Genomic DNA, 15,440 nt, shown 5'->3' with positions numbered 1-15,440 from the left:
TTTGGTTGCTGGCCGCCTGGCCGAAAGCAACACCTCCATCAAGTCACCCGGCAGGTCCCAACCCTTATAGCTAAACCTTTCAGATACCATGCGTGAAGGTTGAAAGTCTTGACCTCTGGATGGAGAACCCAACCCCCCACCTTGCACGAGGGCAGATCCTCTTGGTAGGGAAGACGGCGTGGAGGGCAGATGGACATTTCTAGAAGGTTCGGGTATCACGCTGTCCTGTCCCAATCCGGAGCAATGAGGATCATGTGGGATCCGAAACCTCCGCAACCTCCTTAACACTTGAGGAATGACGGGGACCGGAGGAAACTCATACAGAATTGGGAATGACCAATCCACTACGAAGGCATCTCCTAAGGCTCCTCTCGGAGGAAATTCCTTTGAGCAGAATCTCTCGCACTTCCGGTTGGCACTGGTTGCGAAGATATCCACTTGTGGGATTCCTCAAAGGGCGAAGAACTCCAGAAGGACTTCCTGAGCCAACTCCCAGTCATGAGAGACTGTGCTCTGCCTGCTCAGAGCGCCCGCCGCTGCATTCTCCTCTCCGACCAGATGAACTGCAGAGTGATATTCCTTGCTGTATTGCCCAGAACCAGAGCTGCATCGCCTCTCTGCACAACGGGAGGGACCCCCCCCCCCCTTTTTTATTGAGGTAATCCATGGTCACTGTATTGTCCATCATGATCAGGACACACTTACCCCGCACAGACTGCAGAAAAGCCTTCAGGGCCAGCTTGATGGCCCTCAGCTCTAACAGGTTGATGTGGAGTTTGGACTCCGACGGAGACCAACGACCACTGCCGGTCAACTCGTCGGCATGAGCTCCCCATCCTGTAAGGGAAGCGTCCTTCACTACCGTCACCTCCGGCCACGGCTGCCAAAATGGCTCCCCCTTCATCAGGTTCCTCTCATTGGCCCACCACACCAGATCCTGTGAGACAGAGTGGAATCTGAACGGGATCCGACATCTTGCCTGAGAATTGGGACCACTGCATCTTGAGAACCCACTGCAGGAACCTCATCCTCAGTCTGGCCTCTGGCACCAGAAAAATGCAGGATGCCATGAGGCCGAGCAACCTTAAGAATTCGAAAGCTGGCAGACGCTGGGCATGTTGAAACTTGTCCACCATCTGCACAATGTGATGAGCCCTCACCTTGGGAGGCAAGCACTTCCCCAAGGACGTGTCCAACACAGCCCTGATGTACTGGAGCTGTTGGGAAGGTGTCAGATGCGACTTCTTGAAATTGAGGGAGAAGCCCAGTTTGTGGAGGGAGCGGCAGGTCAGACAGATGATGCATCGCCTGCTCGGGAGAACACGCACGGATCAGCCAGTCATCCAGGTAGGGCTAGACATGAATCCCCCCCTTGCCTGAGATACGCTGCCACCACCACCATTAGCTTGGTGAAGACCCTAGGGTGGAGGTCAATCCGAATGGCAGGACCCTGAAACTGAAAGTGAAAGTCGCAAACCTCAGGTACTTTCGGTGCTTTGAATGAATTGGCACATGCAAGTAAGCATCCTGGAGGTCCAGAGACACCAACCAATCCTGAAGTTGAAGGGCCTGGAGGACCTGAGAAAGTGACCATCTTGAACTAGTCCTTCCTAAGAAGTTTATTCAACCAACGCAAGTCCAAGATGGGTCTCAATCCCCCGTCTTTCTTTGGAATAAAAAAATATGGGGAATACCATCCCTTGATCCTCTCCGCTACAGGCACCAGTTCTATAGCGCCTTTCTCCAGCAGGGTCAAGATTTCCTGCACCAGGAGCGGATCTGGAAGCTTCAAAGAGAGATTCCCCGGTAGATTGTTGTGAGGCTGCTTTAGGAAGGGAAGGCAGTAACTGTGGGCTATTGTATCCAGAACCCACGCATCCGAAGTAATGGGTCACCATGCTTCGAGATGCTGAGACAGTCTGCTCCCAACCGGCGAACAATGGAACATGGCCTCATGCTTGTTTTGAAGCGGCTGCGGCAGCACCTGAAGGCAAAGAGGCAGCTGCCTGAGCGGCTTTGGCACCCCTATTTCCCCCACCACCACGGGTACTTTTTTGCTAACCCCTTTGACTGGCGGCTCCTCTCGTCCTACCAAAGGAGGAGTAGAAACGAAAAGAACGTCCCCTCCACTGCTGTCCCCTAGGACGAAAAGGTGGAGGTTGACGCACAGGTGCGCTCAAAGATTTTGCCACAGCTTTTGAGGTCTGCAACCTCTCAAGGCTCTCGTCAGCCTTGCTACCAAACAAATGCGCGCCATCAAAGGGCATGTTCAAAAGACGGGCTTGCACATTCAGAGCAAAACCTGACTTCCGCAACCATGCAAATCTGCGTATAATGGTGCTCGCAGTCATGGACCGGCTAACACTGTCGGCCGTGTCCAAACCCGACTGAAGGGATTCACACATGGCATCCTTGTCATCTTGCACGAGAGCAAGGAACCCATCGCTTTCTTCCCCTTCGGGAATATGCTCAGCCACAAGAGAAACAATTCCACAGAGTGTGTGAAAATCTTGCTAAGGCACACGTGGAGTTAGCTGATTTCAGCGTCATACTCCCCGCAGAAACACCTTGCGTGCCCAACTGTCGAAGCGTTTATTGTCCCTATCAGGAGGGATGGTAGGGTACGCCATCTACCTCGAGGTGGCCGTAGCCGCCTGAACCACCAAACTCTTGGGAATGGGGTGAGATGACAGGTAGCTGGGGTCGCTACCGGACGGGCGGTATATTTTAGTTAACGACTTGTAAACTGCTGGAAGACATTTCGGCGTCTGCCAAGCAGCCGCCACTCTTTTTTGCAACGTCAAATGAAAAGGTAACACCGGTAAGAGGACGGACCTTGATCCAAAATATCCGTTAAGCCATCCTGAATAAAAGCTTCAGGAGGACTGGAGCAACCAAGAAACTCAGTGACCCTAGCCATCAGTCTCCTGTAGGACGACTCAGCATGAGCCCCAGGCACAGGCCTGCAAACTCCACCTCAGGAGAAGTGTCCAAGCCACTGGCATCATGAAGAGATTGCCTTAACTCTTCCAATTGACTGTCCCTGGAAACGACAGGAGCCACATCAGGCTCAACAGGGTCAAAATCTAAATCTGACCTCTCCTCATCATCATAGATGTTATCCAGAGGGAGGTAAAAGTCCTGCCTTGGGACAGAAGAGGGTCTGGATTCCTTAACAGGCCTCACAGAATTGGAAGTAGCCTTCCTTGGAGGATCCACAGTACCAGGGACCTCCATCGGCAAATTCCAGCCAAAAGGCCCCACAGGCGTCAAGGGCGCCGATAGCTTTGGCGGCGAGAGCGCTGACAGCTTTGGCGTCAATAACGGAACCAACGGCGCCGAGGGCTGGTGTGAAGGCAAAGCTTTGACGTCTGTAACCGACTGACATGGTGCCGACGGCATCGACCTCAAGCCCATACCATGTTTCTGCAGTCTCGCTGGGGACGAGGACCGAGACCTGGAAGCACGTCTCTTGCGATCATCCTGAGCCTTGTCCGAACAGGACCTCGTAGGTTCCCGATGAGAATTGCGTCGAGGACCTGAGCCCGAATGCGCACGAGCCATGGATCAAGACCGTTCCTTGCCGGTTTCTTCCGAAGGCGAGGACGGAACTGTGCCCTGGGAATGGCGGGAACCACTCTGGGACCGAGATCCCCTGACTCCTTCCGACGTGGAGAGACGCCCCTCGAATCGTCGGTGGACATACCCTTAGAAGTTTTACGTGATTTACTGGGTTTAGAACCCCTACCTTCCTGGAGCTTCCGGTTACGCTCCCACAAGGCTTTAGCAGTCAGCGACTGGCATTTGGAACAGTAGTCAGTGTCATGACTCTCGCCCAGGCACCACAAACAAATGTGATTCGGATCGGTAATCGACATCTTATTGCAGTCCCGTCAACTCTTGAAGCCAGACTGCATAGTCAGAGGTGTCGAAGAAGACATTCACTAGAAATGCACGAGGTGCGCTGAGTCTCCGAAGCAAACACGTGTGCGGAAAAAACGAGGCTACGGGCGCCGTGCATCCTATTTATAACATCCGGTGATGTCGCCCTCGACAGAGGCCTTCAAGGGACATCGGCCCGATGCCATCGACGCAGGACGCCCTCTGCCGAAAAAGTTTTTGAAGTACACAGCTGTGGACATGTCAAAGATGTGGATTATGTTGGAGGACACAATCCATTTAAAATATGATTATGATTTCACTAATGTGATATACATTTCATACAAGAATGGATCACCATATGTATCATTCATATCTGTGTGTATAGATCCATATTGCCAAATTACTGTGAATGCAAGCAGACGTCCATGGCCAAATGATAAAATGTTATTGTATAGCACTTAAGCTTAAGATTTTTTTTTTATAGAACAAATATGCATACAATATCACCCAACCTGTGTTGGTACTCATTTATTGACCTAAGAAGGATGAAAGGCTGAGATGGCCTTGCTGTGATTCAAACCTGCAGATCTCACACACACATCGCAGCAGTGAGCGCTCAACCCACTGAGCTTTCATATCAGCTATAGTAAAATGAGCAATTATTCTGTAGTGGATACGATACCATTAAACTGGTAACTGAGATTTAACAGCAGACCAGTTAAATTCATCTGCAGGTCTGGTGCAAAGTTGGCCACATGTCAAGCCTGCATAGATCTACTTTCAGGCTTCAGAGGTTGGCAAAATAGGGAAAGCAGCGCACTGACAGGACATCCCATACTCTGAGCACTCGTTACCTCATACATGCAAACAAACATCCTGAACATCATGGCAGGGAGATGGGAAAGATACACATTACAACTAAGCATTCATTGTGGCACAATGAAGTCAATGGCCACTTGATGTGCTATGGTTAAATATTTCTACACTGTACAGAAGCTTTTAGGCACAAGGATTATGTCAAGTGGCCGAGGACACCGAGATGGAATGTCTTGTGATGATCTTAACAGTGACAACGGCAGAAAATAACCATGCTACAACTGCAACTTGCGAAAGGCAAAATACATAGTCCGAAATGGATGCTTATTCTACTCTAAAATTGGTAGTTTATCACCAATATCACTAATACATATTTATCAATAATACAACAGCACAGCCACTCCAGCCCCTCAAGTTTGCATGCTGCAGCAGCATGTGAATGATGCATGCATCATCATTTATGATGCACACATCATGCATGCAAATCAATCATCAAAGCAAGGTAAAGTGTGTTACCTTGCTTTGATGAATTATGCCGTTGCAGGTGTTTTTTTTTCTTTCCCCCACTCCCCAGGGATGATTTCGGCCTGGCCACGGGCCGAGAGGCCAATCGGACTCTGCTCCAGGACCACTGACAAACTGTCAAATCACCAGTCTAGACGTGCACCTGTTCCCCTCGAGTCTCACAGGACTTCTGCTGTTTTGGCTCTTCACTGTTAGGGAGAATTCTCCTTCTAGGGCTAATTTCCCTCACCTAGTGAGTCCCCCAGCAGCTTTGCTGGATTTCTGGAGTTTATTCTTTCCACCTGGTAAGAGTGTACATCTTTTTACACTCTTACATGTGTTTTGGCCTATGTGTTTTTACTCATTGTGTGATCTTGGGCACTGGAGCACACCACTCCAGGTGCCCCTGTTCTTGTATGTGTTACACCGCACCCTCAGTGTAGTAACCCAGGGTTGTCTTTTGGACTTCCATCTGACTTCATTTCGCTGGGGCCGACTACTGTCCCCCAGAGAAAGGTAAAGTTGCCATTTACTTTACATAGTCATTTTTACCACAGACCCAGTACACCCCATCTTACATGGAGTACTGGAAAGGGCTAATCGGTACCCCTTTTCTGTCAGTACCTCGCTGAGCATTGTTTTGCTCTTTTAACATTTAGACTTGGCTAGTGGCAGTGGTATCTACCCTAACTTTTCTACCGCGATTATATTAGATAAACGTGGTACTGTTCTTGGCTATTATATTAGCCTCGAACATAAACCCGCTTGACCAAATCATCTTTCGTTTGGCTCCGGTTGGGTTTATTCACCATTTCTTTTTGTTAAAGTCCTTCTTGTGTTTTACTTTGCGCGGCAAACTAGGTTCGCCTTCTTTGTTCACTGACTTTTTGGCAGGCTTCTGATGTAGTCAGTCAAATATTTTGAGTAAACTATTGACGATAAACACAAAAAAGATTCTGGATACTATTTTGATTCAGAAGAAACATTATTGAAAAATCTTAACATTATGACAATGTACTAAAATGTTGACTGAAAATGTTTCAGTAAAGATAGGTGTGCATGGGGCGGGAGTGTCCATGAAGTATGGACACTGTTGGTTTCTAACCAGGAAGGTTGTATGCCATGGTACTTTATTTTAGGTGGTTTTATATGTCCTGCTGGTACTGTCTGAAAATTAATTTTAAAAGGTTCAAAGAGGGAACAAATTGATGATAGTACTGTTAATGGAAGTTTGCATTTAATTCAAAAATTGCATAAATAATTAGATTTTTTATGCTGGTGTACATAATGGTGGGTTATCAGACAGTGTGGAACATCCCGTAGGATCTGAAAGAATCACGTGAATATTAATTTTTAAAAAGCATTTGGTTGAATATTCACTTACAGGAAGGTGCCAGCAAAGCTAGGATAAATGGAAGGTAGAAAGTGTAAGAAGTTTAATGAAGGGTTGTACAGAAAACATTTGTGGCGGGGTCAAGGGGGAGGCGGGCAATGTTTCACGCATGAATTTCCTACACTTGTACCTGTAATATTCCACTTGGTGCCAGGCCCTATAGAAACCATCGAGGGATTGTTCTCCTTGCCGTATGTATGTGGTCTTGCTGATGTACACCCCTAAAACAAGGAAAACAACAGCAATCATTTACAATGACCTCCTAAACACAAGTATAGTGACACATTACATCCGTGCAAACGCATATGTATCAGCGCAAAATTAACATTTTTAAAGTGGTGTCTTTTTTTAGAGAAAACAATCTGAATGAAAAAAGGGAAAGAATAATAAGAACAACAGAGACGCAGAGTTGGTTGGGGTCAGGGGTTGGTTTCCCTCTCATAAAGCAAAAAAAAAAGGCAAAAAAAGTAGAAAAAAACATGCTCAAACAGGACTTGCCTTTCCATCTCTGGAAAGGCACGGAGAAAAATAGGCCCTTCTGAAACTAGCGCCACCAAGTCCTGGCCAGCCAGTGAGGAGTCAACAGGTTCATTGAAGTATTGTAGATATATCGCCCGTTGGCAATCACCTTCTGCATGTGGGAGACTGGAGCGACTGCGTAAATTGTCTAGTTGCACCACTAAATCATACACACATCTCCCAGATACCTAGCCCTCCACTCGAAGCAAAGAACCTGCATTTCGTATTTTTCCCCTAGGTAAAATAGTCTAACGAGGGATGCCTTTTCTTTCAAATATCAGTTGAAGTGTGTAGTTCCCATTTGTATTTAATTTACTCATCCTGTCTGCCTACACATGTTCTACTCGTGGGAGGTGTATGGCACGAATATCGATGTGATGTCTGCTGGGGTCTCCTCCCAAATCAGCACCACTAACCTGCACAGCAAGTGAAACCTAGTGCCTCCCCGTTTCTTTTTTTGCCACTTGTTTTCATTGACATTTTTCAACTAAACAGGTAATCAGAGTCAACAGAACACCCCCCCTCCCCCAGATTCCAGGATTCCACTGCTGGACCTTTCCCTCTCCGATAAACGTCAGTCGGACCCCGCTGAGCTGCAGTTTATAAGTCCTTGGATATATTTGCTCTTGATTGCAGTTGCATGGCCTCCTTTTCATAGTTCAGAGTCTTCTTGGGGGTTGATGATTCCCACTAGTGTCATCGCTTTGGGGCACCATGCTCTGCGTGTGCCCTCCTTTAGATAAGCCAGAAGGGCCGCCCAGTCGGTTGCATATTGAATATGAGAGCCATTCCATGGCGACCACCGACCAGATTTGTGCTATTATTTCCACCTTCGCGCCAACACCATAGCCGCAAACATCATCATTATGGCATACAGCTTGCAGCCAGATTTCAAGGGGATGTCAAGCAAGGTTTGGTTCGGACCTATCATATTGAGCCCCTGTTTCCACAGCCCCCAGTTCCAAGGACTATCTCAAAGGCCTGTTGAATGAAGCCCCAAAACGTATTCAGTTTCGGACATCCCCACCACATGTGAGCCCATGTACCCGTTCCCCCACACTCCCTCCAGCAAGTTTGGGTGGTCTGCGGAAACATCTTTTTCAGCTTGATCGGGGTGAGATGTCACTGGAACATCAGCTTTAATCAGGTCTCTCAGATCTGGGGAGATTTGGTTAATTTTGTTATCTGGGCCCATAAATAGTGCCACTCCCGCTCATCAACAGCGATACCCATATCTGTTTCACATTTCTCAATATATGATCTATTCGGTGGGATTTCCCCCTCCGTGATAAATTTATATATTTCAGCCATCAGGCCCTTATCCCCCGCATGCGTTTCTAGGTATTTTATAAATGTGGTTAGGGGGCGTGAGCCTGCCAGCTTCATTGTTGGGTGGGATAGCCAATACCTCAGCTGAATATAACCGTATCTATGTCTCTCCTCCAGGTCGAATTCCATTTGCACTGTTCAAACTCTTTGACCTTGCCCCCAACATACATGTCTCGAATCATCCGACAACCCCCTAGATACCAATCGTCAAATGTTAACGTTTTGCAGCCTGGGTTAAATTGTGGATTTTCAAATAAGGGGGTGAAGGGCGAGGGCAAGGAGGTAAGATGTACCCGTGAGACTGCCGTGTCCCATGCTTCCCCTGTAGTCGAGGTGATTTTACTAATGTACATTTGGGGTGACCTATCTATCCTTGGTTTCCACAACACTCCCTCCAGTTGCTCAGCTACAGCCCCCCTATCCATAGGCCTCCATGGTTTATCCCGGTCATCCCTCTGCAAATCCCTGAGAACTCTTATTTGAGGTGCCAGGTAATAAGCCCTGAAGTCTAGCTCTCCCATGCCGCCCCAAGAGGTAGGTGTTCTCATAAGGGCTGCAGCCACTCTGGGGTGCTTAAGTTTCCAGACGAAGCGGGTTGTGGCTTCCTGTAGGGCTTTGAAAAAGTGGCGCAGGACCTCTACCGGGAGGGCAGCAAAATGGAAATGGTACAGAAGCTGCAGTAGGACCAACCATCTTTAGGACGTTGATCCGCCCCAGGAGATATATAGAGGACCCCAGTCAATCAACTTCGATTTAAGCTTCTCGAGAAGGGGTGGATAGTTTGCCTGGTATCATTCTCCTATGGTTTTGGTGAGGAGGACCCCCAGGTACTTTATGCTCTTGCTTGCCCACCCGAAAGCATATGTCTCTTTGATATATTTCTCTGAGGACGTTTGCCGATTGAGACTAAGGATCTCTGATTTGTTAGTGTTTACTTTCAGACCGGCTACTTGGCCAAAACGGTCTAGTTCCTTGCATGCCGCTGGTAGGGATATCTCGGGGTGGATCAGTGCAAGAAGAATGTCGTCCGCAAAAGCAGCCATTTTGTGGATTTGTCACCCAAATGGAATACCTCTTATGTTCCTGGCCATTCTTATCGCCTCTAGGAATGGCTCCAGATGGAGTGCATAGAGCAGTGGTGATAGTGGGCATCCCTGTTTTGTGCCCCTCTCCACCCTCACCGGGGCTGATATTTGACCACTGATAGCCAGGCGGAGAGTCGTTCGATAACTTGCACCCACCTGGGTGATATCTTTTGGTCCAAAACCCATTTTAGCCATAGTATCAAAGAGGAACCCACCACTCGATTGAAGGCGTTTTCGGAATCGACTGCTAAGATAAGGGCGGGGATCCCCTTCAGCTGAGTTTTCTCGAGTAGATGGGTCACTCTCCTGACATTGTCTGCCGGCCCTTGATGAAGCCCGCTTGTTCGGAAAATATTAATTTGGGGCTGATCATGTCTATCCTGGTCGCCAAAATCTTAGTATGGATCTTAGCGTCCACATTTATAAGCGCTATTGGATGATAGGAGCCACACTCCTCCAGGTCCTTGCCCTTCTTTCGTATGAGGATGACTTTAGCCTCGTCCATAGACCTGGGTAAGCTACCGGAGGAGCCAATGTGATTAAATAGTTTGGTGAGGTGGGGGATCAGAAATTCTTTATGGCGCTTATACAATTCGGCCACATAGCCGTCTGGACCAGGAGCTTTATTCAGAGAGAGGGAAGAGATTGCCTTCCTTACTTGGTCCGTTGTTATGGCCTCTTTCAATTGTTCGCGCTCCTCCTGTGACAAGGCCTGAAGGGTCAGTTTATCCAAGTATGATTTTTGTGCGATCGGGTCTGGGCTGTTCGAAGAGTAAAGAGTGGTATATCATCGGTGAAATTCCCTTTCTATCTCTGGATTGCTGGTATGTGCTATGCCTCCCTCCCCCTTAATTCTTAAAATAGTTTTGTCCCTCTCCTCCTTTCTCAGTAATCTTGCTAGAAGGCGTGCAGATTTGTTCGCTTTGACATAATACTTTAGGCGTAGGCAGAGAAGATTCCGTTCTGCCGCCCTGGTCTGTATAAAGGTCAGCTGACCTCTCACTGTTCGGCGCACCCTTGCTAGTGCCGGTGTATTTTTCACGCCCATTTGCGCCATCGCCTCTGAGTTTTTTGCCCAGTTCTTCCTCTAGCCTTAATGCCCTTTCTCTTCTTGCCTTTATTGCAATAATTTTCCCTCTTATCGTGGCTCTTAGGGCGTCCCACCATATTTTTGGTGAGGTATCACCCTCAGGATTGTTCTTCGCAAAGTCCTCGAGACCCTGCTCTATTTCCTTTGTTAAAATAGGGCCTCTGAAATGCAGGGACAGATATCGCCATTTCCACAGACCTGGCGCACCCCGTGGTCTGGTTATCGTCAGGGTGATGGGAGCATGATCCGAGATTGCGATGGGCCCAAGTGTGATCTCTGTGGTGTTCCCCAACAGTGAGGTGGACACCCATATATAGTCAATTCATGAGTGGGTCCTATGTGCATGTGAATAAAATGTGTATCCCATCTCGCTCCCCTGGGTCTCCTTCCAGGCGTCGACAAAGGCCAGGTCCTGGATTTTCTTCTTCAGGTCCCTAGAGGGTCCTCCCTGCGGTCCACACACTGCTCTACTTCTATCCCTGGAAGGATCCCAAGCAAGGTTAAAGTCCCCTGTTAGGACAATGTGTCCGTTGGCGAATTTGCCTAGCCGAGTTAGGGCCTTCTGAATGAAGGCATCTTGGCCTGAGTTGTGCGCATAGAGTGTCGCTATCGTATATAATTCTCCTCTGCCCTCCATCACCGCCATCAGGTACCTACTCTGGTCATCCATTTGCGATGACTTGATTTCCATGTCAAATCCATCCCGCAGCCCTATTACCACTCCTCCCTTTTTAGCTGGCTGCGTGGCCTGGAACAGTCTGGCGTAGCCCCAGATCTTAACCCTATGCCTATATCAAGTTTATATGTGGGTCTCTTGTAGGGTGACTATGTGTGGCTTTTCTTTTCGGATGTACAACTCCACCTTTTTCCTTTTGACCGGTGAGTTTAGGCCATTTACATTTAGGGCCAATATCTTAAACTGGGCCAACATTGTCTATTGGTGTAGTGTGTCGGGTGTAGTCTGGCCGGCTTGGTGCTGTGTTTGCTTAGGGATCCCGTGATGGCTGCTGACCTGTTCACCTCTGGGGACCTCTGCCACATCCCCTTCACCTGGAAATCGGCCCCCTCCCCCGTGCCCCTCCCCCAACTCCTCCCTCTCCCCCTCGCCCCCTCAACTTTCCTGGTTCCCCCCTGGGTGGGCTCAGCCGGCCGTCTACACCCCTCGTGCCCTGTGGACGAGACCTGTGCCCTATAAACTGCCCTGGTCTTGTTGATGCAGGCTTTCCCAATCCCATCCCAAGAAACCCTCCCCCCTCCCTTCTCCGCAGCAAGTATTTGCAATTGCTTTTCTACCCCTACTTCGATACCTTAGCTTCAGGTAGCAAGGGCCCTCCCTGGCCTCACTGTAACGACTCTACTATGACTTCGGGGAGACAGTGTCGGGTGAGCTTTCAGTCGACCTGTTTTGACTGTTCAAACAGCTTCTTCCCTGGGGGTTGCAGTCTGTCTTCCGTGAAGCATCCTTCCTTGGTCGCTTTGGCTTGACTGTAGACCACTCCCAGGGTATATGCTTGTGGTGCTTGGCAGGAGGGCCTGCAGGGTGTGTTGGTGGTTGCTCCTCAATTCCCAGCAGATCCAAGCCTTGGTCGCATGTCTCGATCTTGTGCTGCCTTCCCTGCCAGGGAAAGGTTAAGCCAAACGGGTGAGTCCACCTGTACTTGATTTGTTTCTCGCGCAGTTATTTCAGGACCGGGCCCATCCGCCTTCTTTTGTTCAGGGTTGTTTGCAACAGGTCCTGCTAAAGAGCTATCTCAGAGCCGTTGTATGATATGTGGCCTGCCTTTCTCGCCATCTCCAGTATCTTTTCTTTCGCAGCATAACTATGAAAAGCCACTAGAACGTCTGGACGCCTGCTCCCTGGCTCTGCCCGGGGCAGTCCCACTCTCTGGATTCTGTCAAATTGTAGGTCTAGGCCTGAGCCCGCGTCTAGGAGATCCATGAAGACCGATGTGAGGACTTGGGCGAGATCTTAGGCTGAACAGAATCTGGTAGCGCTTTGACCCGGATGTTGATTCTTCTCGAGTAGTTCTCTAATTCTTCGGTCTGTAGCTCCAGGTTCTGGGTGGCCTGTGCCAGGGTTTCCAGGAGAATCTCCGTTTTCCTCGCGTCCTCCGTCAGCTCCTGGATGACCCGCTAGTTAGTGCCCACCCTTTCTTCCACCTTGCTAATTTCTCGCGTAATCTCCCTTATTCCTTTGGCTAGGTCTTCCCTTAGCATGTCCATCTGCTTCTGAGATGCCAATGTTATTTTGTCCACTGCCTCGCCAAGGAATAATTTTAGAGCCGAGTAGGTGACTGGTCTCTCGCGATGCTCCTGTGCAAGGTCAGCTCCTTGATCGCTTGCCCAGTCGTCCACCTGGTGGTCTCCCTTCCGATTCAGGCTCCTTGGACCAGATTTTGGTCAGAGAGCCATCTTGGGTCTTCTTTGTGCTTTTGAGGGCCTGGGGCGGATCTTTCGCTCTATTCCTGGACATGTTGGGCCACGGTTCAGGGGCCAAGGACCGGTCAGATACCTGTCCACTTAGGCGGTGTTATGCTGGGTGGAGGCTGGGCCTCTAGATTAATAAATGGTGGTGGTTGCCTCTGCTAGGGTCGGTGAGTGCCTCTTCCCCCCTCCAATCTCGCTTAGTCGTGCTTGGGGGTCAATCCGGCCCTGCTCCTTCCTTGCTCCTCAATGAGATCTGCAACTGTGTCCAGCTGTGCACCCTTTCACGATGTCCTGGTGCAAGCTACAATAGGTGCCAGGTCTTGGGGTCCCTCGCGCCTTTTCAGGACCCCATGGAGGGCCGGTGGGTCAGCAAGGGTGTGGGGGGACCTCTGCTCGGGGCAATGCTTCTGTGTGGCCCCGTCCCGCCGCCCGGCCCAGTGTTGCAGGGAGGTTAAGGTCTGCACTTGGCGCAATACAGTTGTCTCTAGGACCTGGCCTCCTGCGGCCTTGCCCTGGCTTAGCGCCGCCTAGGTCACCAGTGATCCCGATACTCCACCTGCGAGATGGGCTCCTGGTGGTGCTAAAGTGGCGGTGACTCACCCCCCTGGGCTCCAGCGCAGACCGATGCTGGGATACTGGATTCCTCCAGCCCGGTGTTCGGCAGGTCTCGCCTACTCCCCAGTCCGTCCGGAGAGTTGATGGTCGGGGGGCGTGGGGTAGAGGTCCCCCATGCAGAGCCTCCCCCTGAAGACCCCGGAGTTCCCAGGTGTTACGCTCACCTGGCTCCCACAGGGGCGTCGATCGGACCCGGACAGCTGCAACCTCCTCCAACGTGAAGCGTAGTGCAGAGATGACAGACTGGACTGGACCGCCTAATCTCGTCTGCTTGACCCGTAGAAATATTCTCCTGCAAGTGGAGAAAGGGATTCAGCCACCCGTGGATTTTAGTAATGGCACCCCACTGTTCTCCCCACTAATCACCACCGATATTCACTTTCTGTAAACTCACCTTATGTTTGTAAATGATGAGCTCTCCATCCTGCGTGGAATGCAGGGGCGCGTAGATACCAGTTACTTCACTGGTTTGAGGGCGTTGGAAGAGTTCCGGATGAATATTAACTCCGAGGTTCCAGGCGAGAACCCGTAAGTATAAAGTTCAAAGAGTTCAATATGTCCGATGTTCACTCTTGTACATTCCTTTCTTGTGTTGCAACTGGGTCCAAGGGAAGATTGTCTTGTGGCAGCTGATGGTGTTGAGGTAAGAGTCTGTATTACCCAACACTGTCCGGCAAAAGATGCTTGTGTTTAAATTGCTGGTTTCTCTCTCCTTACAGGTGCGGCGTAAGAAGTTGCGATTTGTTACAGAATAATGCCTCCGGTTGTTAATCAGGTAAGTGTATGGTGGAGAGGTTGTATTTGTTGGCTCTCTCGGCTCACCTTATGTTTCTTTTGTCCCCTAGATGGTGGAATTCGGCGGAGAAAATGATGGAGGCTGCGCCGGATTGAAAAATGCTGTGAGGACTGGTGAGTATGGCGCGGCGCTGCAGCTGGCGATGCAACGCGTGTAGAATAATGTCCTTTTCAAGTTCGAAGACGTAATGGATCCAGAATTCAGGTAAGGATTGAAATAATATCTGTTTTCTAACCTTTCCTTCTTTCTTCTATTGCTAGGAGCTCTGGATTTGAGACGGCCGTGGCTGAAGACTGGATGCTGACTGCAGGCACGGTGAGCGTTCCGCTGCTGGATGCAGAATAACACGAAGCATGTGCTGCTGTTTGGGCGTGGTTTTAATAGCCTCCAAAGTAGTTCCAGGTAAGAAGTCCCTAGAACCACACCCGAGTAAAAAATAGTCCCTGTAGAAAAATAGTCCCATCCAGGCCTCACGTTGGCTTGGATTCATTTGCAGCATGGTCTGCATGAGGTAAGTAAAGTCTATGAGCCTGGCGCCTATGGCGCCAGGACTGATTTCTATTATGAGCCTGGCGCCTAAGGCGCCAGGAATGAACCCAGACATCCCCCAGCCGGGGCTGCTGGGGTTTTATTAAATACCTGGATGCCTGCTCCCGGGGCTGATGGGCTTGATCCGGATGCCCGGGGGTAGGCATCATGACACCAGGCCCCCTCCTCCAATGTTCCTTTGCTGTTGGCGATGCCTCCCGAGTCACCGCTGCCTCACACGGGAGCCCTGGGGGATGGGCGCTGATTCGGCTTGCAGAGCCTCTGTGGGCCTGGGGTTGGGCTACAGTGGGAGCTATCAGAGGATCGGCGGCGTGGAGCTCCAGGTTCCTCCGGGCCCAATGTTTGCGGTGCCCGCTCAGGCTGTGCTCCCCATGGTCCCCCGTCTTGCGGTGAGCGCTGGGTCCCAGATGGGGGCTTGTTTCTGATGGGGGGACC

General features: G+C 50.0%; 1 protein-coding gene across 4 annotated transcripts in view; it reads right to left on the bottom strand.

Moving 5' to 3' along the window:
• The window catches only part of FBXO9 (F-box protein 9), a 1,471,688-nt gene that overhangs the window by 334,838 nt on the left and 1,121,410 nt on the right, over window positions 1–15,440 (bottom strand). For all 4 annotated transcript variants that reach the window (XM_069606124.1, XM_069606121.1, XM_069606123.1 and 1 more), the window contains one exon: window positions 6,726–6,816. In XM_069606124.1, the coding sequence (XP_069462225.1) occupies window positions 6,726–6,816 (91 nt within the window). The remainder of the gene's footprint in view (window positions 1–6,725; window positions 6,817–15,440) is intronic.

The sequence above is a fragment of the Ambystoma mexicanum genome, chromosome 4p, assembly GCF_040938575.1.
Source record: "Ambystoma mexicanum isolate Mex_15411 chromosome 4p, UKY_AmexF1_1, whole genome shotgun sequence".
In the NCBI taxonomy this organism is placed as follows: domain Eukaryota; kingdom Metazoa; phylum Chordata; class Amphibia; order Caudata; family Ambystomatidae; genus Ambystoma; species Ambystoma mexicanum.
The sequence above is the reverse complement of the archived record's forward strand: the minus strand, read 5'-3'. Positions and strand labels throughout refer to the sequence as shown.